The sequence below is a fragment of the Delphinus delphis genome, chromosome 3 (assembly GCF_949987515.2).
Source record: "Delphinus delphis chromosome 3, mDelDel1.2, whole genome shotgun sequence".
Lineage (NCBI taxonomy): Eukaryota > Metazoa > Chordata > Mammalia > Artiodactyla > Delphinidae > Delphinus > Delphinus delphis.
In genome coordinates, this window is record NC_082685.1 from 55,759,750 (window position 1) to 55,785,874 (window position 26,125).

General features: G+C 39.7%; 1 protein-coding gene across 1 annotated transcript; it reads right to left on the minus strand.

Annotated features, from left to right (window-relative positions):
- Positions 1-3,436: 3,436 nt before the first annotated feature.
- Positions 3,437-5,939, minus strand: LOC132422056 (protocadherin beta-2-like). The gene has a single exon (XM_060006888.2). The coding sequence runs from the start codon at positions 5,937-5,939 to the stop codon at positions 3,546-3,548; it is 2,394 nt and encodes a 797-aa protein (XP_059862871.1). The 3' UTR covers positions 3,437-3,545.
- Between the last annotated feature and the right edge of the window lie 20,186 nt (positions 5,940-26,125).

Consider the following 26,125-nt stretch of genomic DNA (forward strand, 5'->3'; position numbering starts at 1 on the left):
TGCATTTTCTGCCATGTTCTTCCGAGAAATACTGTCAAGCTAGCCTCCAACAGCACTGGGAAACGCAGTCTTTTGCCTCCTAACCTTTGAAGAAAACCTAGCGAATAATCCTTACTAGAGTCTTAGATTTGCTTGCTTAACAATCTGCCCCGACTCACAACCCCTAGTTTACTGCAGTGAATCGTTGTGTTACTGAGTATACACAGTGCCTGCGGTTTAATTCTCCTTCTTAGTCAACAGCGCCACCGTGCGTTCGCTCTCAGTTTCAGAATCTTGGAGAAGGTGATGTTTGCTGGGCTTTTAGTTTTGATTTTTTTTAATCGCTTATTCCCTTTTATCAAACCGAGTTGATGCTACTGTAGGAATTCCTTCTGTTATATGGTTCAAATAAACACAATCTAGGGAGAAGAAATGCGCTCTTATCTAAAAGAAGTGACTGTCCCTGGTAGAGTCCCATTTCCATGATTTTGCGGAAGTGGGCACCTGCTAGAACTATTCACCCCACCTCCTGTAATTATTACAGAAAATGTTTTACAAGATTTTGCTCTAAGTGATGAAGCTTCGCTTTCCTACTTGTGTTTTTCTTTATTTTCCAAATTTTGTAAAATGCACACGAGTTGCATTTATAGTCAGAAAAATGCTACGAAAAGACAACCTCAAGCAAGGTGATAAAAAATTATAATAGATCATGTCAGGGGATATATCCAGAGACCACAAATGCCTAATTCCTTCCACATTTTCGCACTCACTCAGGGAACACAGAGCTTTCTCCTCTTCCTATTTCACAGTAATTCTATGATTACTGGTTTCATCTGTATTAACTCTTTAATCTGCATAACTGTATTTCACCTGTGGAAACCGATATTTATTGCGTTTGTAGAAGTTAGATGTATTGTGGTAATAAGACACACTATGTCTGTATATCTTATAGAGTTTCCCATCTAATGGGGTGAACAGAATTTAAACAGATGTTTAAACAGTACTATACAGGAAATGTATAATGAGTGCATTATACATATTGGAAGTATACAATATGGAGACCTAACTTAATGGGGGGGATTCAGAAAGTTTCCCAAAGATGTCCCATTTAATCTGGAATATGAAGGATGAGAAGAAGTTTGCCAGGCTAAAACTAAAATGGGAGTATTGCATATATAAGGAATGCAAAGGCCCGGGGACAGTAAAGCATAGCTATTCTAGATAATGAAGGTAGGATAGTGTACCCAAAGTTTAGTGTCTCAAGAGTAAGTGGGGGGCTTCCCTGGTGGCGCAGTGGTTAAGAATCCACCTACCAATGCAGGAGACACGGGTTCGAGCCCTGGTCCAGAAGATCCTACATGGCGAGGACTAAATTAGCCCGCACGCCCTGGAGCCCGTGCTCTGCAACAAGAGAAGCCACCACAATGAGAAGCCCGTGCACCACAACGAAGAGCAGCCCCAGCTCATGGCAACTAGAGAAAGCTGGTGCGCAGCAACGAAGACTCAACCCAGCCAAAAATAAATAAATAGACATTAAAAAAAAAAGAAACATAAATATCACCTATTAAAAAATAAAGAGTAAGTGGGAAGACAAGGCTGGACAGGGAGGCAGGGGCCAAATAATAGGTGGCTGGATTTTATTCTAAGAGTGAAACGAAGCTATTGCAAGGTTTTGGGCAGAGCAACGAAACAGCACAAATATTATGTGTTCAATATAGCTTCTTCACAATTATAAGTAATGTTATATGAAGGACCATTTATTAAATTTACTCTTAATATTAGTGATACTAAAAATAACAAAATTACACTTCTTATCCTTATGTTATCTTATTTGGACATAACTGCAAGCTATTTAAATAGCTGTTATCATTTCTGGGGGTACAGAAATTATATGACTTATCCAAGATCCAACAGGTAATAATTTGATACCAAGATACTTCTCTATATGAATGCTAAACTCAAAATGAGACCTTTAAATTTTATATTATAATTTTAATAGTATGTTCAAATAAACATGAAATAATATAAAAATTTAAAGATAGTCTGAAGAACATTAAAAATTAAAATTCCATTTTAATGTGTGGATCAGAAATTGAACTGCAAGAAATAAATAAGAATAAAGAAAGTTAAATGAATCACTTAAGGAATTATGGAAGGAAAATATACATCATAAAATTGTAAACACAATTTCCCCATGTGGATTCCTTAAGCTAGTGGGCAGGAGAGGAGATTAAAATTAAGCAGAAAAAGAAAAAGGAAAACTATCTTGAAGGAAAGAGACACCAAGTACTAATAACTGCATAATGTTTGAATAGCAGTGAAGTTCTGTTAATAACCAAAAATTAAATCAGAGAGCATTTAATTCCAGCAAAATTTGTCCTATGAGTATTTTAATGTATTTGAGTGTCAGTGTATCAAAGATGAAATAAAGACATTTCTTTCCTTCAATCAGTCATTTAAAATTTTTATGAAGAACCTAGTCTTGCAGTCATTGTGCTAATCATGCAATAAATGGAGAGCTACTGAGAAACATAACTGAAGCACTAAAAAGGAAACAAAAAAGCATTGAAAAGTCTAGGAAACTGAAAGGGGGAAAATGGAAGTATTCAGTGAAAAAAAAATAGAATGAGCAAACCAAGATAAATTTTTTTTCCATGGGCTTATTTCCAATTGAATCATAAATGCTCCAGATATTTTTTTTAAATGCAATGCCAAATTACATATGAAGTTTCTAAAATTTGATCATAGACAAAAACATGTACTCTCTCAGATCTTTTGGATTTTAATGAAGTACTCAAAGAATAGATGGTTTTAAATAATTAAAACAGATTTTTAAATGGTGGGATTGAAACAATCAGAGGTTTTAAAATTTTTAATAAAAAGCATGAATAATTAGCATGTCTGAAAATGACTGGACATTGCTATTTATTTAACTACATTTTAGAATATTGGTAGTTGATTTATTGAAGACTTTTAATGTGGATGATTTGTAGAATCCAACAGTCAAGGTTTTCACAATCTCTAAAGAATCATACTTATCAGGTATGAACATTTTAAGGAAGTATATATTTAGAAAAGTGTGAGAGGGTGCTTTGTGATTCATGAATGTACCTATGTTAATGGTTTTAGCCAATGTGAGTTCACAGGAAGAAAGTTTAAACTAGCCTAAGAGAATACTCTATACAAACACAAATATTCTGGGTAGGAAAAAGAGTAACCCTATGTACTTATTGCAAACTTTCAAAAATGTAGGAATGCAAAAATTACCTAGGGACTGTGGAAGGTGAATTTTGAAAAAAGTGCTCTAAAAATTAAAGACTTCAGAAAATACAAAATATACTTTCACACATTAAATCGAATTAAGTTACAGTGATATTAACAGTAAGAAAGAAAATTTGCATTCATTATACCACAGAGCAGCACATCTAGAAACACCAGTAACATGCGCTGAATTGGAATAAGATGGTTACATTTCAAATACAAAGAAAACAACTCCAATGGGCAAGGCAGTAAAAAAGGACTCTGCACAATTTGACTGAGACGGCATCATAGACCCTTATTAAAATTTAACTGAATTCAAAACTATTCCTGAAACTGGGGTTTGCCTCACTAACCCTCTCCTCATCTTGAGTAAGGAAGTTTGGGATAACCGGCTTGAGGAACTTGAAAGTCCCAGAGCCTCCCGTCAGACACACCTCGTACTGGTAGCTCTGGGACAGGGTCCCCGTGCCGCTGACGTCCACCAGGTGGCCCGGAAAGGGGCCCTCGGGCACCGAGCAGCGACCCACCGAGGTCGCCCCGCCCCTCCTGCACAGCCGCACCACGACGAACACCAGCACCGAGAAGACGAAGAGCGACGACACCGACGCCAAGGCGACCACCAGATAGACGGTGAGCGGGGCGATCGGGGCCGCGTCCGCCGCTTCCGCTTCACGGGCCGGCAGGTAGGGCTGCGAGAAGCCGTCCACCAGCAGCACGTGCAGCGTGACGCTGGCCGAGAGCGGCGGCTCGCCGTTGTCCTTGACCAGCGCCACCAGCCTGTGCTTGGCCGCGTCGCGCTCGCTCAGCAGCCGGGCCGTGCGCACCTCGCCGTTGTGCGCCCACACGCCGAACAGCCCGGGCTCCGTGGCCTTGAGCAGCTGGTACGACAGCCAGGCGTTCTGGCCCGAGTCGCCGTCCACCGCCACCACCTTGGTCACCAGGTAGCCCGCCTCGGCCGCCCTGGGCACCAGCTCGGTGCAGGGCGCCGAGGCGTTCTGCAGCGGGTACAGCACGAAGGGCGCGTTGTCCTTGTCGTCCGCCACGAGCACGCGCACCAGCGCCTGGCTGCTGAGCGCGGGCGAGCCGCGGTCGGCGGCGCCCACGCGGAACTCGAACGCCCGCAGGGCCTCGTAGTCCAGGGACCTCAGGGCGAACAGGTGGCCGTTGTCCGGGTTGATGGACACCAGGGAGGCCAGGGGCACGTGCGCGTCGAGGGGCGGCAGCAGCGAGTAGGTGACCTGGGCGTTGGCGCCCGCGTCTCTGTCTGTGGCGCGGACGCTGCCGAAGTGTAGGGCGGGGCTGTTGTTCTCGCGGACGGACAGGGTGTAGGAGGTCTGGGTGAAGGCGGGGGCGTTGTCGTTGACGTCGGACACCAGCACGGTTATGTTGTGCTCGGTTTTTAGCCTGGGGGTTCCCATATCTGTGACGGTGATGGTGATGTTATATTCGGATCTTGTTTCTCGGTCCAGGGCTGTGTTTGTGACTAAACTGTAAAAATTCTCAACAGAGGGTTTAAGAATGAAGGGAAGATCATCTTGGACGGAGCAAACCATCCTTCCATTGTCTCCAGAGTCAGGATCTGAAACGCTGAATACAGCAATTACAGTCTCCTGCAAGCTTTCTGGGATCTCAGTGATAAGCGTTGACATGGTCAGTTCTGGCGGGTTGTCATTCAAATCCATCACTTGGACAAACACCACACAACTGCCAGAAATGCCCCCACCATCTGTCGCCTGAATATTTAATGTATAAGTCTGAATAGATTCAAAATCCAGTTCCTGTGTTAAAAGGAGTTCTCCCGATTTTGCATTTATTCCAGATGTTTTCCGAATATCCTCAGATGCTTGGGAAAGTACGTAAGATATTTCTCCATAGGTTCCAATATCTAAATCTCTGGCAGAGACAATGGCAACCTGGGATCCAATGGGGCTGTTTTCTAGGACATGCGCCTCATAGTGCAGCTTTACAAACTCAGGGGCATTATCATTGATGTCTAAGACTTCAATGTGGATTAGGGCGGTCCCAGACCTGGGTGGAATTCCGCCATCCAGCGCTGTGACGGTTAATCTGATCTCAGGCTGTTCCTCTCTATCCAGTGCTTTGTCCAGCACCAGCTGTGGTAATATTGTGCCGTCGGAACTGTCTTGTAATTTAAGATGGAAGTGGGAATTGGGGCTGACTGTGTAACTTTGGAGACTGTTGCTTCCTACATCTAAGTCCTGGGCACGCTCTATCAGGAAAGTAGTTCCAAGAGTGATACTTTCTGAAATTTTCAATATTATTTCTTTGTGTAGGAAAACTGGAGAATGATCATTTATGTCCCTAATCCGTAGCTCAGCCTGGAAAAACTTCAAGGGATTTTCCAGTAACATCTGGAAAGGTAGTACACAGGGCTCGGTAGGGCCACATAGCTCCTCCCGGTCCAGTTTCTCATTTAACAACAAATCCCCGGTCTGCCTATCAAAATGCAAACGCATTTTTTTCCCTTTGGAAACGACCCGGGGGGCCCGAGCAGCTAGATCATCTACCTCCAACCCCAAGTCTTTCAAGAGATTGGCCACAAAGGAGCCACTGTCCATTTCCTCGGCCACTGAATAACGCCTAGGCTCAGAGCCAGCCTGAGCTATGCCCAGCCAAACAAAGAATATCAAGACTTGCCTTTGTTTCAGAAAGCATTTCTTCCTCTCTCCTGCCTCCATCGCACTCTCGTCTCCCAGCAAACTTGACCCAGCTCGGATTCACGTTGTCGCTGATCTATCTCCCAGTATCACTCAGACACTGGGATAAGTGGAGATGCCTATGGCCCTGATTTCCCGGAGCAACTGCCTTAGAAAGCCTCCCTTTCCTGCTTGCTTCTTTAGCAGAGCATCTGGCTAGAGGAGCGCAGACTGGTAGCTTTCTTCCTTCTACTTCTAATGCGGCGCCACCCTGCGTCCTTTCCGAGTGTTTCTTTTTACCAAAACATTAAGGAAATCCCAATCCTTTCTTTCAGACTGATGGCAGTCTAAATGGAATATTTTCAAGTAGTGTCTCTCAATGTACCGAAGTAACAATAATTCCATATTAACTAAAATCCAGTCCCTAATAACTTTTTAAAATTATCCTTCCATTATCCTCCCCCAGTTTTCTTCAACTTAAATAAGAATTCTATTCACTCTTGAATTCCTTTTACAAATGCACTTATTTTCTTAACCACTTGACATAAGGAATGTCTTAGAAAATTTGTTTTTAAACCAAGTTTCATGATTGTATTGGTGTTACATCTGTTTATTCTAGAACAGTCCCCTGTATTTTATTGATATTGAATTTTTTGAAGTGTCCAGATCAGTTGTCTTACAGGTAAACAAAAGTTAAATATAGCTAAGGCATTGGTACTTGTGACTATAAATTAACAATTAGCTATGCTTCAGAAGAAAAGAAAACACTACTGAAGATAGAGCAATAAAACAACAACTATAGCATTATTCAGAAAGGGAGTGTTTCCTTTACTTTCTACCTAGAGCCCAGAAAGCAAGAATGCCAAGGGTGATAGCTGTCTCCACATACTATCTTGTTTTTAGCTTCAAGTAACCTAATTTAATTGGAGATAAGGTGATGTTAAAGAGATGTATCTCCCGTCTCTCTGTCTTGCATTAGGTTGGCAGAATATGGGGATTTTTTTTTTTTTTTTTTACATGCAATGGAAGGAAAATTGTGGAAGGAAGGACCAAGGCATTTTCTTTTTATTCCAGAGTTCTGAGATAATCCTTAAAGAGGTGAAGTCTTCTTCTGGAAGTACTTGTAGGATGAGCAGGTAAGTGTCAACATCACCAATTTTATGGAATTGTCATCCAACATCTTTTACATGAAGAAAGGTATTTCTGAAACTATGTCCTATGTAAATTGCCTGAATGTTTGCCATGTAGCCATGAAGTTGCCTGGTAATTTTCTTGCAGTGGATGTTTATAATGCACAGATATGAGTGGTATTTAAAATGTGTGTTGAGTACGCACCAGAGATTGGAGAATTCAGTGAGACTGGAAAATTCAGTGAGTCTGGAGAATTCTGTGAACAGCTCCTTAATATACTGAGATTAAATCTTGAGCAGGCTTTGACAGCCACGTTGCTGAGGAGCATGCATCTCAAAGGTTGTCACTGATTGTCACGATCTGGACCTTAGGAGGTCTGAGACTAGTGTTGATACCTACCATTTTCTTCTGTGAGAGTTAAACTTACCATAGGTTGTTCTTCATCCAGTGATTTTCCCCCAAGAATGGGCAAATTACTCACCCCACTATTGCATCGAATATTATTGTGAAATTAAACTCCCTGTGTGGTTTCCAATGGTGGAAAATTCGACCAAATCTCATGCACATCCCCATGCACATTCTGAAACATTCACAAGAATTTTTCAAAGGGGCAACATCTCAGATTCATAGATTTTTCTCAGAAAACAAAAAAGTTTACAGGTAATACTTGGAAATGTATAGTTTCTATAGGTCTGGCTTCCTATTCGGGAGGAAAGGCTCTTCTGTGGGTGTATCTAAACTATTCTTTGATCTCTTAATAGTTTAGATCCACCCACAGAAGAGCCTTTACTCACGAATCTTTGGTCAGTTTGGAAACCACCTTGCTCAGGTCTGTCTGCCCGCCGCTACGCAGACACTCCCCTTTCCGCTGCGAGGCCAAATCTCCAGGAACCGGCTATAAAAAGCAGCCTTCCTTTTCCTGGGCTGCTTACGCTACGCCCAGGAAGAAAAGGAAAACTCACCACTTGCCTTTTTCTGCTGGATTTTCTCTCAGTTTCCAGCATAGCCTCTTGGACTGCGTTGTCTTTAATGAAAGAAGCCTTCGGAAGTCTTCCAGTAGGGATAACATCAACATATATCTAGTTCCCATTTGTTTGAAGAAAGGTCTAAAATCTCAGCTTGCTGCCGACGTTTTCCAAGGCGCGTCAACCCCCAGCCCCTCTCAGTTTTGTCTTTTGTAAAATGGAGTCTGTGGCAAGCGCCTGGCTCCACCTCCATTTTTAGCCTGCAGCGGCGCCAGGCGTCTGAACTGCAAACCTGGTTTGTACAGCGCTTTCCCTCAGAAACTGTCAAAAAAAAAAAAAAAAAAAAAAAAAAAATCTGTTCGTGTCACGTGGTCTAGTGGCACAAGTCTTACCTCCTGATAGTTTAAATTACTTCTCCGACTTTTGGTTTAGCTAATTACAATTTTTAATTAGTATACGGCTTTATTATCAGCCAGCTGTACAGTTTCTTTTGAGAGTAATTTGAATTTGATTTCTTCCATTTTAGACAGGCCAGTCGTTGGGCTGTACATTCACTGAGTTTTTAAATTCATCGGCAGGTGTTTATTACACACAGATTAATTTCAGGCACTGTGAAAGGCATTAGGGATATAAAATGGAATAAAGCCTGGTACTTACACCCCAAGAGGTTACAGCCTAGAAGTAAAGTAAAGCGATAATTACTGTAGTGAGTCATAAGTGCTAAGACAGAGATTTGCACAGGCACTCTGAAGTACTCAAAAGGAATATTTAAGTAAGAACAGAAATGGAGTATCAGGAAAGATTCTCAGAGGAGGTGAGGTTCGAGCTAAGTTGAATTTTATGGTACCAACTTAAAAAGAAACCCATTGAAATAGTTTTCGACTGCAGATAAAGTATTTCTCATTTTACAGGAGAGAAGATTTACTCAAATGATGGGAACATCATGGCTTATTTGGGATACAGTCTTTTACTCAGTCAACATCACAGAGTTCTGTATGACGTGTTGTGGGGTGACAACTAACTAAAAGACTAGGGCTGGGCCCTTTTTTCCTATTTGAATTTGCTCATCTGTCTAATACTCAACTTAAAGGAGAGTCCTAAGCATGAGTATGTGCGTGTATGAGTGGCTTCTTCTGTTAACAGTGTCTTTAGGAGATATTTTTAAGTGGTGATTAAGAGCACAGACTTTTATGTCAGGAAGACTCATATTCAAGTACTGGCTCTGCTACATCATATATGTTAAGTTAGGAAAATTCTTTATTCTCTCCAGACTTCAGTTTCCTCACCTGAAGGAAAAAAAAAAAAAAAAAACAACGGATGTAAGGATGGTATCTACTTCATGAGTTTGTAAGAACTAAGTGAAACAATGCTTATGAAATAGTCAGCCTAGTTCTTGGAACATCATAGTGTTTCATAAGTGCTAGCTATTTTAAGTGGTGATACAGTGAAAACAAGGAACTTATCTACATAGTTCGGTTTACTCCTACCAACAAATGTAAGTCTAAATGACTCCCTTGTGTATGTTGGTGGGAATGTAAATTGGTGCAGCCACTATGGAAAAGAGTATGGAGGTTCCTCAAAAAAAGAACTATCATATGATCCAGCAATTCCACTTATGGGTATATATCTGAAGGAAATGAAATCACTATCTCGAAGAAATATTTGCACCCCTATGTTCATTGTAGTATTATTCACAATAGCCAAGACATGGAAAAAACCTAAGTGTCCATCCATGGATGAATAAAGAAAATGTGGTGTGTATATATACATGGTAATTATGTCAGAAAAAGGATATGTTAACTGACCTTACTGTGGTAAACATCTTGCAGCAGGAAGGGGAATATTAGAGTAGTGGCAAGAGGACAGACCCAAGCAGGGTGGTTTACAAAGAAACCAAAGAATATCTTAGATCCACCCACAGAAGACCCTTTGGTTCCAAAGGGAAGGCAGATGTATAGAAGCGCTACATTTCCAAGTATTACTTGTAGACTTCCTTTCTGTATTCTGAGAAAAATCTATGAATCTGAGATGTTCTCCCTTTGAAAAATTCTTCTAGAGTACCAGAATGTACATGAGGAAGTGCATGAGATTTGCGTGAATATTCCATCATTGGAAACTACACAATCAGTTCAATTTCCGTTTTGTTGTTGTTGTAATTATGGTGACAATATCGAGCTCTCCTCTCATAGCAACTTTCTATTATTGAAGTATAGTTGATTTACACTATCATGTTAGTTTCAGGTGTACAGCAAAGTGATATAGATATATATACATACATATATATATATTCTTTTTCAGATTCCTTTTCATTATAGGTTATTACAAGATATTGAATATAGCTCCCTGTGCTATATAGTAAATCCTTGTTGTTTATCTGTTTTATATATAATATTGTATATGTGTTCATCCAAACTCCTATTTTATCTCCTCCCCCTTCCCCTTGAGTAACCATAATTTGGTTTTCTATCTGTGAGTCTTTCTAATTTGTAAACAAGTTTATTTGTATTATTTCTTATATTCCATATATAAGCAATACCAGATAATATTTGTCTTTCTTGGTCTGACTGACTTCACTTTCTATGATAATCTCTAAGTCCATCCATGTTGCTGCAAATGGCATTATTTCATTCTTTTATATGGCTGAGTAACATTCTTTTTGTATATGTACACCACATCTTTATCCATTCATCTGTTGATGGACATTTCCATTGTTTCCATGTTTTGGCGATTGTGAGTAGTGCTGCTATGAATGTAGGGGTGCGTGTATCTCTTTGAATTATAGTTTTGTCTGGATTATGGCCAGGAGTGGGACTGCTGGATCATATGGTACTCTATTTGTAGTTTTTATAGGAATCTCCATGCTGTTCTCCATAGTGGCTGCACCAATTTACATTCCTACGAACAGTGTAGGAGGGTTGCCTTTTCTCCACACTGTCTCCAGCATTTGTTATTTGTAGACTTTTTAAAGATGGCCATTCTGACCGGTGTCAGGAGGTACCTTATTATAGTTTTGATTTGCATTTCTCTACTAATCAGTGATGTTGAGCATCTTTTCCCCATGTGTCTGTTGGGCATCTGGATGTCTTCTTTGGAGAAATGTCTATTTGGGTCTTCTGCCCATTTTTTGATTGGGTTCTTTGTTTGTATGTTTGTTTGTTTTTTGGTATTAAGTTGTATGAGCTGTTTGGATATTTTAGAAATTAAGCCCTTGTTGGTCTCATCGTTTGTAAATATTTTCTCCCGTGCTGTAGGTTGTCTTCTTGTTTTGTTGATGGTTTCCTTTGCTCTGCAAAAGCTAATAAGGTTGATTAGGTCCCATTTGTTTAATTTTGCTTCTATTTCTTTTGCCTTGGGAGACTAATCTAAGACTATATTGCTGTAATTTATATCAGAGAATCATTTACGTATGTTCTCTTTTAGGAATTTTATGGTGTCGTGTCTTATATTTAAGTCTTTAAGCCATTTTGAGTTTATTTTTGTGTATGGTGGGAGGGAGTACTCTAACTTCATTAATTTACATGTGGCTGTCCAGAGTTCCCAACACCAGTTGAGAACAGACTGTCTTTTCTCCAGTGTATATTCTTCTCTCCTTCCTCAAAGATTAGTCGACTGTCAGTGTGTGGATTTATTTCCGGGATGCTTATTCTTTCCCATTGATCTGTATGTCTGTTTTTGTGTCTATATCATACTGTGGTTTTTTTAATAACATTTTTTAAATTTTGGATTGCACTTGGGCAAGGGCAAGGGATCTGGTGTGTGTTTGTGTGTGTGTGTGTGTGTATGTATGTGTTTTCCAATCATTTTTTTCAGGACTGCTAAGGTCCTTTCTTTTGTTAAGACCGTGCTGTGCGGCATAGGGGATCTTAGTTCCCTGACCAGGGATCGAACCTACGCCCCCTATATTGGGAGCACAGAATCTTAAACAATGAATCGCAAGGGAAGTCCCCACACTGTGTTGTTTGTAATTTATTTTATTGAAGGATAGTTGAGTTATGATGTTGTGATGATTTCTGATGTAGAGCAGAGTGATTCAGTTTTACCTATATACAGATACTTTTTCATATTCATGTCCATTACTATTTATCATAGGATATTGTGTATAGTTAAATGTGCTTTACAGTAGTACCTCGTTCTTGATCCATTCTCTATATAATAGTTTACATCTGCTAATCCCAAACTCCCAATCCATATCTCTCCTTCTTGGCAACCACAGGTCTGTTATCTATGACTCTGAGTCTGTTTCTGTTTGCAGATGAGTTCGTTTTTGTCATATTTCAGATTCCACATGTAAATGATACCATATGGTATTCGTCTTTCTGTTTCCGACTTCCTTCACTTAGTTTTGGGAAGTGGTAGTGGGAAGATGTTTTCCATACCATTTCACAGAAAGACCAGAATGAAATTTTAGGCCAAGCCAATGTGATAATCTCTTGGTCCGTCCGTGTTGCTTCAAATGGCATTATTTCAGCTTTTTTTATGGCGGAGTACTACTCCATTATATATGTATATATACACCATATCGTCTTGATCCCTTCATCTCTTGACTGACATTTAGGTTGTTTCCACGTCTTGGCTATCGTGGGTAGTGCTCCTGTGAACCTAGGGGTGCATGTATCTCTTTGAATGATAGTTTTGTCTGGATGTATGACCAGGAGTGGTATTGCAGGATCATATGGTAATTCTAGCTGTACTTTTTTGAGGAACCTGCCTACTGTTTTGTATAGTGGCTGCAACAATTTATATTCCCCCCGCACAGTATAAGAGGGTTACCTTTTCTCCACACCCTCCAGCATTTGTTATTTGTAGACTTTTTAATGATGGCCGTTCTGACCCGTGTGAGGTGGTACCTCAGTGTGCTTTTGATTTGCATTTCTCTACTAATCAGTGATGTTGAGCATCTTTTCATGTGTCTATTGGCCATCTGGATGTCTTCTTTGGAGAAATGTCTGTTTGGCTCTTCTGTGCATTTTTGACTGGGATGTTCATTTTTCTTTTATACATTTGTTTGTCTGAGCTGTTCGTATATTTTAGCAGTTAAGCCCTTGTCGGTCACATCCTTTGCAAATCTTTTCTCCCATTCAGAAGGTGATCTTTTTGTTTCGTTGATGCTTTCCTTCGCTATGCAAAAACATATAAGGATGATTAGGTCCCATTTGTTTATATTTGCTTTCATTTCTTTTGCACTGGGAGACCGATCTAAGAAAATATTGCTACAGTGTATGTCACAGAATGTTTTGCCTACGTTCTAGGAGTTTTATGGTGTCCTGTCTTACATTTAAGTCTTTAAGGCATTTTGAGTTTATTTTTGTATATAGTGGGAGGGAGTGTCTACCTTCATTGATTTTCATGTGTCTGTCCTCATTCCCAGTACCACTTGCTGAAGAGACTGTGTTTTCCGCATTTTATATACTTGCCTCCTTCATGGAAGATTAATCGTCCATTGGTCTGTGGATTTCGTGCCGGGCTCCTTCATCTGGTACAGTGATGTATGTATCTGTTTTTTGCCTATACCACATTATGTTTCTTTCGATTTATTTTATTGAAGTATAGTTCATTTACAGTGCTTTCTGCTGTACAGCACCGTGATTCAGTTTTATATATATATATATACTTTGCACATTCCTTTTTAGTGCAGTTTATCAGAGGATATCGAATGTAGTTCCCTGTGCTGTACAATAGGACCTTGTTGTTTATTTATTCTCTATAGAATAGTTTGCATCTGCTAATCCCAAACTTGCCATCCATCCCTCTCCCAGTTCCTCTCCCCCTTGGCCACCGCAGGTCTGTTTTCTATGTCTTTGAGTCTGTTTCTCTTATGTTGGTAAGTTCATTTGTGTCCTATTTCTGATTCCCTGTATAAGTAATATCACATGGTATTTCTGACTTCCTGCATGTAGTATGATAATCTCCAGGTCCTTCCAGGTTGCTGCAAATGGCATTATTGCATTATATTTTATGCCTGAGTACTATTCCACTGTATACATGTACCACATCTTCTTTTTTTTTCCTATTTTATTTTATTTTATTATTATTTTTTACATCTTTTTTGGAGTATAATTGCTTTACAATGGTGTGTTAGTTTCTGCTTCATAACAAAGTGAATCAGTTTTACATATACATATGTTCCCATATCTCTTCCCTCTTGGGTCTCCCTCCCTCCCACCCTCCCTATCCCACCCCTCTAGGTGGTCACAAAGCACTGAGCTGATCTCCCTGTGCTATGCGGCTGCCTCCCACTAGCTATCTATTTTACGTTTGATAGTGTATATATGTCCATGCCATTCTCTCACTTTGTCACAGCTTACCCTTCCCCCGCCCCATATCCTCAAGTCCATTGTCTAGTAGGTCTGTGTCTTTATTCCTGTCTTACCCCAAGGTTCTTCATGACATTTTTTTTCTTAAATTCCATATATATGTGTTAGCATACGGTATTTGTCTTTTTCTTTCTGACTTACTTCACTCTCTATGACAGACTCTAGGTCAATCGACCTCTTTACAAATACTTCAATTTCATTTCTTTTTATGGCTGAGTAATATTCCATTGTATATATGTGCCACATGTTCTTGATCCATTCATCTGTCGATCGACACTTAGGTTATTCCCATGTCTTGGCTTGTGAATAGTGCTGCTGTGAACATAGGGGTGCATGTATCTCTTTGAATGAAAGTTTTGTCTGGATGTATGACCTGGAGTGGGATTGCAGGATCATATGGTAATTCTAGCTGTAATTTTTTGAGGAACTGGCCTACTGTTTTTTATAGTGGCTGCAACAATTTATATTCCCCCTGCAGTGTAAGAGGGTTACCTTTTCTCCACACCCTCTCCAGCATTTGTTATTTGTAGACTTTTTAATGATGGCCATTCTGACCCGTGTGAGGTGGTACCTCAATGTACTTTTGATTTGCATTTCTCTACTAATCAGTGATGTTGAGCATCTTTTCATGTGTCTATTGGCCATCTGGATGTCTTCTTTGGAGAAATGTCTGTTTGGCTCTTCTGTGCATTTTTGACTGGGATGTTCATTTTTCTTTTATACATTTGTTTGTCTGAGCTGTTCGTATATTTTAGCAGTTAAGCCCTTGTCGGTCACATCATTTGCAAATCTTTTCTCCCATTCCGAAGTTGATCTTTTTGTTTCGTTTTTGCTTTCCTTCGCTATGCAAAAGCATATAAGGATGATTAGGTCCCATTTGTTTATATTTGCTTTCATTTCTTTTGCACTGGGAGACCGATCTAAGAAAATATTGCTACAATGTATGTCACAGAATGTTTTGCCTATGTTCTAGGAGTTTTATGGTGTCCTGTCTTACATTTAAGTCTTTAAGGCATTTTGAGTTTATTTTTGTATATAGTGGGAGGGAGTTTCTTAATTGATTTTCATGTGTCTGTCCTCATTCCCAGTACCGCTTGATGAAGAGACTGTGTTTTCCGCATTTTATATACTTGCCTCCTTCATGGAAGATTAATCGTCCATTGATCTGTGGATTTCGTGCCGGGCTCCTTCATCTGTTACAGTGATGTATGTATTTGTTTTTGTGCCTATAGCACACTATGTTTCTTTTGATTTATTTTATTGAAGTATAGTTCATTTACAGTGCTTTGTTAATTTCTGCTGTACAGCATAGTGATTCAGTTTTACATACATGTATACTTTCCACATTCTTTTTTCGTACAGTTTATCAGGGTATATTGAATGTAGTTCCCTGTGCTATACTGTAGGACCTAGTTGTTTCTTTATTCTCTATAGAATAGTTTGCATCTGCTAATCCCAAACTTCCCATCCATCTGTCTCCCAGTTCCTCTCCCCCTTGGCCACCACAGGTCTGTTTTCTATGTCTTTGAGTCTGTTTCTCTTATATAGGTAAGTTTATTTGTGTCCTATTTCTGATTCTCTGTATAAGTAATATCACATGGTATTTGTCTTTCTCTTTTTGACTTTCTGCATGTAGTATGATAATCTCTAGGTCCTTCCGGTTTGCTGCAAATGGCATTATTGCATTATCTTTTACGGCTGAGTACTACTCCATTGTATACATGTACCACATCTTCTTGATCCATTCATCTGTCGATCAACATTTAGGTTATTGCCATGTCTTGGGTTGTGAATAGTGCTGCTGTGAACATAGGGGTGCATGTATCTCTTTGAATGATAGTTTTGTCTGGATATATGCCAAGCACTAGGATTGCTGGATCATAATGTACCTCTTTTTGAGCTTTTTGGAGGTCGCTGCTTGTTGTTGCCTCTAGTTGCTACACCCATTTACATTCCCACCAGTAGTGCCGGAGGGTTTCCTTTTGTCACACCCTCTCCAGCATTTCTTCTTTGTAGGCTTTTTAGTGATGGCCATTCTGACTGGTGTGAGGTGATACCACTTTGTAGTTTTAATTTGTGTTTCTCTAATAATCAGCAATGCTGAGCATTTTTCATGTGTCCATTGGCCATCTGGAAGTCTTCTTTGAACAAATCTCTATTTAAGTCTTCTGCCCATTTTTGGATTGGTTGTTTAGTTTGTTTGTTGGTTTGTATTGAGTTATATGAACTGTGTGTATATTTTAGAAGTTAATCCCTTGTCGGTCGCATCGTTGAAAACATTTTCTTTCATTCTGTAGTATTTTTGTTCTGTTTTGTTGATGCTTTCCTTTGCTGTGGAAGAGCTTATAAGGTTGATTAGTCCCATTTGCTTATTTTTGCTTTTAATTCTTTTTTGTTGGCCAGCTGATGTAAAAAAGCATTGCTAGGATTTTTGTCAGAGGATGTTTTGCCTATGATTTCTTCTAGGTGTTTTATGGTGTCATGTCTTTATATTTAAGTCTTTAAGCCATTTTGAGTTTATTTTTGTGCATAGTGAGAGGGAGTGTTCTAACTTCATTGATTTACATGTGGCTGTTTATCTTTCCCTATACCACTGGCTGTAGAGACTGTCTTTTCTTCATTGTATATACTTGCTGCTTCGTCAAAGATTAATTGACTGTCAGTGTGTGGATTTATTTCTGAGCTCCTTATTTTGTTCCAGTGATCTATATGTCTGTTTTTGTGGCAATACCACACTGTGGGTTTATTACTTTTTTTTAATTGAACTGTACTTGTGTTTCAATATTGTGTCCATTTCTGCTCTACAGCACAGTGATTCAGTCTTATTGACATATATATTCTCTTTCATATTCCTTTCCATTACAGTTTATCACAGGATATTGTGTATAGTTCCCTGTTGTATACAGTAGGACCTTGTTGTTTATCCATTCTGTATATAATAGTTTGCATCTGCTAATCCCAAACTCCCTGTCTAGCCCTCTCCTAGTTCCTCTCCTTCTTGGCAACCACACTTCTGTTCTCTGTGTCTCTGAGTTTGTTTCTGTTTGCAGATGAGTTCATTTTGTCATGTTTCAGATTCCACATGTAAGTGATACCATATGTATTTTTTTTTTTCTTTCTGACTTCCTTCACTTAGTTTTGGGAAGTGGTACTGGGAAGATGTTTTCCATACCATGTTATGGAAAGAGTGGAACGAACTTTTTGGCCAACCCAATGTGATGAATCTCTTGGTCCGTCCATGTTGCTGCAAATGGCATTATTTCATTCTTTTTTATGGCCGAGTAGTACTCCATTATATATATGTATGTATATGTGTATATAAATATATATATATATATATATATATATATATATACACACACCATATTGTCTTGATCCATTCATCTCTTGACAGACATTTAGGTTGTTTCCACATCTTGGGTATTGTGGATAGTGCTCCTATGAACATAGGGGTGCATGTATCTCTTTGAATGATAGTTTTGTCTGGATATATGTCAAGGAATGGGATTGCTGGATTATAATGTAACTCTTTTTGAACTTTTTGGAGGACACTGCTTACTGTTTCCCCTAGTTGCTACACTCATTTACATTACCACCAGTAGTGTAGGAGGGTTCCCTTTCCTCATATCCTCTCCATCATTTGTTATCTGTAGAGTTTTTAGTGATGGCCATTCTGACTGGCGTGAGGTGGTACCACTTTGTAGTTTTGATTTGCATTTCTCTAATAATCAGCAACGTTGAGCATTTTTTGATGTGTCCATTGGCTGTCTGGATGTCTTCTTTGAAGAAATCTCTATTTAAGTCTTCTGCCCTTTTTTGGATTAGGTTGTTCGGTGTTTTTTTGTTTGTTTGTTTTGTTCTTTGGGTTTTGGTGGGGTTTTTTTGGTGGGGTTTTTTTTTGTATTGAGTTCTATGAGCTCTTTGTGTATTTTAGAAGTTAAATAATCCCTTGTTGGTCACATCGTTTGAAAATATTTTTTTTTATTCTGTAGGTTTTTTTCTTTGTTGATGCTTTCCTTTGCTGTGCAATTACTTATACAGTTGATTAATCCCGTTTGTTTATTTTTGCTTTTAATTCTTTTTTGTTTGCTGGCTAATCTAAAAAAAATATCACTTGGATTTTTGTTAGAGATATTTTGCCTATATTTGTTTTCGGTGTTTTATGGTGTCATGTCTTATATTTAAGTCTTTAAGCCATTTTGAATTTATTTTTGTGTTTGATGGGAGGGAGTGTTCTATCTTTATTGATTTACATGTGGCGTTTATCTTTCCCTATACCAGTTGCTGAAGAGACTGTCTTTCTTCATATTATATACTTCCTCCTTCGTCAAAGATTAATTGACTGTCAGTGTGTGGATTTTTTTCTGGGTTCCTTATTGGGTTCCATTAATCTATGTCTGCTTTTATGTCACTACCACACTGTGTTTTTATTTATTATTTTATTGAAGTATATTTGATATGCAGGGATGTGTTAATTTTCTGCTCTGCTGCACAGTATTTAGTTTAACTGTATAAAGATTCTTTTTCATATTCCTTTCCATTACAGAGTATCACAGGATGTTTATAGTTGCCTGTGGTATATAGAAGGACGTAGTTATCTATCCATTCTCTATGTAATAGTTTACATCTGGGGCTTCCCTGGTGGCGCAGTGGTTGAGAGTCCGCCTGCCGATGCAGGGGACACGGGTTCGTGCCCCAGTCCGGGAGGATCCCACATTCCGCGGAGCGGCTGGGCCCGTGAGCCATGGCCGCTGAGCCTGCGCGTCCGGAGCCTGTGCTCTGCAACGGGAGAGGCCACAACAGTGAGAGGCCCGCGTACCGCAAAAAAAAAAAAAAAAAAAAAATAGTTTACATCTGCTAATCCCAGACTCCCAATCCATCTCCCCCCAATCATTCTCCCCCTTGGCAACCACTGGTCTGTTGTTTATGTCTTTGAGCCTGTTTCTGTTGTGTAGGTAAGTTCATTTGTGTCCTATTTCTGATTCCACATATAAGTGATATCATATGGTATTGTCTTTCTCTTTTTAACTTCCTGCATTTAGTGTGATAGTTGCTAGGTCCTTCCATGTTGCTGCAAATGGCATTATTTCATTTTTTTTATGGCTGATTACTAGTCCATTGTATACATGTACCACATCCTCTTGATTCCTTCATCTGTCCATGGACATTTAGGTTGTTCCCGTGTCTTGGCTTGTGAATAGTGCTGCTGTGAACATAGGGGTGCATGTATCTCTTTGAATAATAGTTTTATCTAGATATATGCCAAGGAGTGGGATTGCTGGATCATAATGTAACTCCTTTGGTACTTTTGGGGGGACCCTATTTACTGTTTCCCCTAGTGGCTACACCCGTTTACACTTCCACCAATAGTGTAGGAGGGTTCCCTTTTCTCACACCCTCTCCAGCATTTGTTCTTTGTAGACTTTTTGGTGATTGCCATTCTGACTGGTGTTAGGTGGTACCGCTTTGTAGTTTTGATGCATTTCTCTAATAATTAGCATGCTGAGAATCTTTTTATGTGCATTTTGGTTATCTGTATCTCTTCTTTTGAGACATGTCATTTGGCCTTCTGCTCATTTTTCAAAAAATTTTTTATATTGTTTTATGGCCTTATTCTCATTTTGTTCATTGTTTTGAATTTTTTTGTAGGCTTGTTTTAATTTCTTTCTTCTTTTGTTCTGTGATTTGATGACTGTCTTTAGTGTTATGTTTGGATTTTTTTTCCTTTTATGTGTGTGTATCTTATAGATTTTTGGTTTGTGATTACCACGGGGTTTTTATAAAGCAATTCATATATATATATATATATATATGTGATTATTTCAAGTTGCTCATGTCCTACTTTCAATTGCCTTTTAACACCCTGCATTCGTACTCTCCCCTCATGATTACTGTGTTTGATATACTTTATATCAAGTTGTTTTCGTGTATTCCTTAACTGCTTATCGTGGATATAGATGGTTTTACTTCTTTTATTTTTTAACCCTCTTACTAATGTCCTACTAACTTTTTGCAGGGATGATTTTCTACCTTTACTTTATGTTTGCCTTTACTAATGAACTTTTTCAGTTTGTAATATCCATGTTCCTATTTGTGACCCTTTCTTTTTTGATTATAGAATTTCCTGTAACATTTCTTGTTAAGCTGGTTTGGTGGTGGTGAACTCTAGCTTTTGCCTGTCTTTAAAGCTTTTGATCTCTCCATCAACTCTGAATGAGAGCCTTGCTGGGTAGAGTATTCTTGGTTGTTGATTTTTCTCTTTCATCAGGTTAAATATATTGTGCCACTCCCTTCAATTTCTGCTGAAAAATCAGCTGGTAGCCTTATGGTGGTCCCCTGTGAGAGTTGGTTGTTGCTTTTTCCTTGCTGCTTTTACTACTCTCTTTAACCTTTGTCACTTTAAGTACAGTGTCTTGGCGTGTTCCTCTTTGTGTTAATACTGTACAGAACTCTCTGCACCTTCTGGACTTGGATGTCTGTTTCCTTTCCCGGTTAGGGAAGTTTTCAGCTATTATGTCTGCGAATATGTTCTCAGCCCCCTTTGTCTCTCTTCTCCTTCTGGTACCCCTATAATGTGAATGCTTGGTATCGTGCCAGAGGTCTTTTAAATTGTCTTCATTTCTTTTCATTCTTTTTTTTTTCTGTTCAGCATCACTGATTTCACTACTCCATCTAGATTGCTGATCTGTTCCTCTGTATCATTTAGTCTTATTCTCCTGTTGATTCCTTCTACTGTATTTTTTTTTTTTTGCGGTATGCGGACCTCTCACTGTTGTGGCCTCTCCCGTTGTGGAGCACAGGCTCCAGACGCGCAGGCTCAGCGGCCATGGCTCACAGGCCTAGCCACTCTGCGGCATGTGGGATCTTCCCGGACCAGGGCACGAACCTGTGTCCCCTGCATCAGCATGCGGACTCTCAACCACTGCGCCACCAGGGAAGCCCTCTACTGTATTTTTTATTTTAGTTATTGTATTTTTGATTTCTGTTTGGTTGTTCTTTATATTTTCTAACTCCTTTTTAAAAACTTCTAACTTCTCACTCGGTGCAGCCATTCTTCTCCCGAGTTCTTTGATCAACTTTACGATCACTACCCTGAACTTCTTTTTGGTTAGATTGCCTATCTTCACTTAGTTCTTCTTCTGGGGTTTTATCTTGTTCTTTTCTCTGGAACATGTTTCTCTGTCACCTCATTTTGCCTAAATTGCTGTTTTTATTTTTATGTATGTGGTAGGTTGGTTGTATTTCTCAACCTTGGAGAAGTGGCCTTTTGTAGGATATGTCCTATGTGTCCCAGCAGCACATGCCCCTCTTGTCACCCAAGCTATATGTTCTAGGGGTTCCCCCTATGAAGGCCATGTGGGTCCTTCTGTTGTGGCAGGCTATATGGGTGGTATGCTAGGCTTGGTTGGTTCCCAGTCTGGTTGGTTGCCGGACCCTGCCTTATGTGGAGGCTGCTGTCTGCACATTGGTGGGTGAAGCCAGGTTCTGGGGTTAGTGCTGGCCTACTGGTGGGCAGAGACAGGTCCTGGGCTCTGGTAGCAGGACACAAGGGTTCTAGAGCTGGTATCTGATTGCTGATGGGGGGATGGTTCCTGATAGAGTTGGATACAAGGTCCTGGGTATGCTGAAGTTTGTGCTGGCCTCCTAGTGGACAAGGCTATGGCCTAGCTGGTCCCAGGGCAGGGTCTGGCCTGCTGATGGGCAGGCTGGGTTCTCAGGTTCAGGGATTATGGTTTTCTTGAGTCTGGTATCTGCCCCCTGGTGGGTGAGGCTGGTCCAGAGGCTAGAACAGGCTCTGTGAAGGTCAGGACCAGGGACTAGGGGATTCTGGGACTGGTGCCTGCCCGCTGGTGTTTGGAGCTGGGTCCTGGTCCCTCTGGTGGGCAGGGCCATGTCCAGAGGTGACTGTGGGCTCAGGGGTCTTAAGGCAGCCTGTCTGTTGATGGGTGTGGCTCTGTCCCTGCCCAGTTAGTTGCTTGGCCTGAGGCATCCCAGCACTGGCATCTCCGTGCTTTTGGGTGGGGCCAGGTCTTGGTGCTTATGAGCTAAAGGGAGGATTCCACAACAGCACTTGCCAGCAGCAGTGTCCACATGGTAGAAGGAGCTCCCCAGAATGGCCTCTGCCAGTGTCTGTGTTCCCAGGGTGAGCTGTAGTTGCCTCCTGCCTCTCTGGGAGACTCTCTGAGATCAGCAGGTAGGTCTGACCCAGGCTTCTCTCAAATTACAGCTTCTGCCCTGGGTACTGGAGCATGTCAGATTTTGTGTGCTCCCTTTAAGAGTGAAGTCTCTATTTCTCCAGCCCTCTGGGACTACTGAAAGCAAGCCCCACTGGCCTTCAAAGCCAAATGCTCATCTTCCTGGTGCAGGGCCCCCAGGCTGGAAGCCTGTCGTGGGGCTCAGATTTCTCACTCCTTTGAGAGAACCTCTGCAATGTAATTATTCTTCAGTTTGTGGATCACCCACCCAGCAGAATGGGACTTGACTGTATCACCAGTCTGCCCCTTTTACTCATCTTGTTTTGGTTCCTTCTTTATGTCTTAAGTTGTAGAAAGTCTTTTTTGATATGTTCCCATCTTTTTCATAGATTGATTTTTCTGGAGATGGTTGTGATTTTGGTGTGCCTGTGAGAAGAAGTGAGCTGAGGGTCTTTCTACTCTGCCGTCTTGGCCAATCCTCCTAGGATTTTTGATTTGAGACCTTTCCTTTATCCAAATATATGTTATTTAGTACTATAAATTTCCCTCTTAGCACAGTTTTTGCTGTTGTCCACAAATTTTGATATGCTATATTTTCATATTCATTCAATTCATTGCATTTTAAGACTTCCCTTGAGAATTACTCCTTGACATGTAGGTTATTAAGATGTTTGTTATTTAGTTTGCAACTGTGTTGGAGTTTTTCATCTTATCCTTCTATTATTTATTCATTTCTAATTTGCTCTCATTATGGTTGCAGAGTAACTTCTGTATCATTTTCATTTTTTTTAATTTGTTGGAGTTTGTTTTATGGCCCAGGACATAGTCTATCTTGGTATAAGTTCTGTAAGCATTTGAAAAGAGTATAATTCTGCTTTTATTACGTTCTGAGACTCTGAATTTAATTTAAACCTTCTGTATTAACTGGCTTTCTCTGACACTACTCTGGTAGAGGAAGAGACAAAGCTGACTCATTATTGCCAGGGAGAGTTGGAAGTCCAGGTTCCCCACTTGGCCTCTGTTGACATCTGAAGAAGTGAGCTACTCATTACCATGGGTGGGTGGGAGTTCCAGCTTCCCACATTTTCTCCACTGATACCATGGCAGGTAGGGGATAGGAGTGGGGAGGCTTGGTACACAAGTGTGTGAAACACAAGCCTTCCCACTCAGCTTTGCTGGCATGGGTGGTAGGGGGACTATTTTTTTTTCTGTGTTGTTTGTCCAGAGTAAAGCAATTATTATCTAAAAGTTTTATGTCTTGCTAGGCTTCCCCTTTCCCGATCCATTGGGTAGAGTAGGGTTGGGTTTTTTGATGGGTTTTTTTGAGGCTTTTTTTGCCTGTGACTATTGGCATTTCTGGATTGTCAGCTTCTTAAACTCCAAGTGTGAGAATATATGAGGGGGAAAAAAGTAAGAAACTCATGACTGTGTTTTTGTTCCAGTTCCTAGATCCCTAGCTGGTCTGCCCTCTTCTCTCTACCTTACAAATTTTTCTTATGTTTGTTTTATATATAATTTGAAAGGTTCTTAGTTGTACTTATCAAGAAGTATGGGGAAAAGTATGTTTATTCCATCTTCCTGGAAGTCGAAGTCTTACAGTCTAATGTTTAATCATTGCTATTTTCTCAATATAGTCATTCTATCCATCTATAAAGAAAGGCGGTTGGGAATGGTGGAGGGAGACAGTCAATAGGAGGGGGTAGAGTGACCGAGAGATTGGGATTAGTTTTGCCAGTATTTAGAATTTTTGTATCTGTTGATAGTGATATTGGAAAATAATTTTTCTTTTTTATTTCTCTTGACCAGTTTTAGTATCATAAAATTAGTTGAGGGGTGCATCAGGTACCCCCAAGATCACCCTTTGATGATTTGCTAGTAAGAGTCACAGGACTCAGCATCCAGTTTTACTTACAACTAAGAGATACTAGAACAAAAAAGAAAACAAAGCTAAATCAGCAAAGAGTAAAGGGACATGGGTGAAGTCTGGAGGAAATCAGGCACAAGTTTCTAAAAATTCTCTCCCTGTGGAGTTACACAGGCCACACTTGATTCCTCCAGTGATGAACTATGACAACATGTGGGAAATGCTGTCTACCAGAGAAGCTCATTAGAAACTCAGAGACCAAGGTTTTTACTGGGGTCTGGTCATTTCGCTACCTGTCTTGGGCCAAAATTCCAGACTCCAGAAAGGAAAGGTTTTCAGGATACATCACAGTGAGCCACTTCTATCATTTAGGGAAAGCTTTATATCAGTGTAGTTAACTGTTTATGATTCAAGTCCCCACACTGCCTTTGCTTTGGGTATTATATCCAACAAATCATTGCCAAGGCCAATGTCAAGAAGCTTTTCCCTAGGTTTTCTTCTAGGAGTTCTAGTTCAGTTCTTACATTTAAGTCTTTACCTGTTTTGAGGTAATTTTTTAGTGGTGTAATATGAGGTCCCAATTTCATTCTTTTGCATGTGGATATCCAGTTTTCCCAACACCGTTTATTGAAGAGACTGTCCTTTCCCCATTGAGTATTCTTGGCACCCTTGTCAAAGATCAATTGACCATGTATGAATAGTTTTTTTTCTGGGTTCTCTGTTCTGTTCTATTGGTTAATACATCTGTTTTTAATGCCAGTATCACACTGTTTCCATTACTGTGGCTTTGAACTATATTTTGAAATCAGGATGCCTCCAGTTTTATTTTTCCTGCTCAAAATTGCTTTGGCTATTTGGGGTGTTTTGTGGTTCCATGTTAATTTTAGGATTGTGTATTTCTGAAAAAATGCTATTAGGATTTTGATAGATCTATATTGAATCTGTAGATTGCTTTAGGTAAAATGGACGTTTTAACAATATTAATTTTCCCATACATGAACACCAGGTGTTTTCCCATTTATTTGTGTTGTTTTGATTTTTTTTCAATTGTTTTACAGTTTTCCATGTCTAAGTCTTTTGCCTCCTTGTTAAGTTTACCCTTAAGTATTTTATTATTTTTGATGCTAATGTAAATTGTATTGTTTTCTTCATTTCCTTTTCAGACAGTTTGTTAGCATATAGAAATGCAACTGATTTTTGTACATTGATTTTGTATCCAGCAACTTTACTGATTTCATTTGTTCTAACATTTTTTTTATGTGGAGTCTCTAGGGTTTTCTATACATAAGATCATGTCATCTGCAAACAGAGATAATTTTACTTCTTTCTTTCTGATTTGAATGCCTTTTATTTCTTTTTCTTTACCAAATTGTCTTGGCTAGGACTTCCAGTACTATATTTAATAAAGTGGTGAGAGTGGGCATCTTTGCCTTGTTCATGATCTTAGAGGAAAAGCTTTCAGCTTTTCATCATTTTGTATGATGTTAGCTGTGGGCTTTTCATATATGACCTTTACTGTACTGAGGTGAGTTCCTTATATACTTAATTTGTTGAGACTTTTTATCATAAAAGGGTGTTAAATTTTGTCACATGCTTTCTCTGCATCTGTTAGGATGATCATGTGATTTTTGTCCTTCCTTCTGTTCCTGTACTATCACATGATTCGCATATGTTGAAGCATCCTTGCAACCCAGAGGTAAATCCCATTTGGTCATGCTGTATAATTATTTTTAATGTGCTATTAAATTTAGTTTGCTAG

Coding starts and splice junctions, on each gene's coding strand:
- LOC132422056 (XM_060006888.2), bottom strand. CDS start 5,939: ATGGAGGCAGGAGAGAGGAAGAAATGCTTTCTGAAACAAAGGCAAGTC.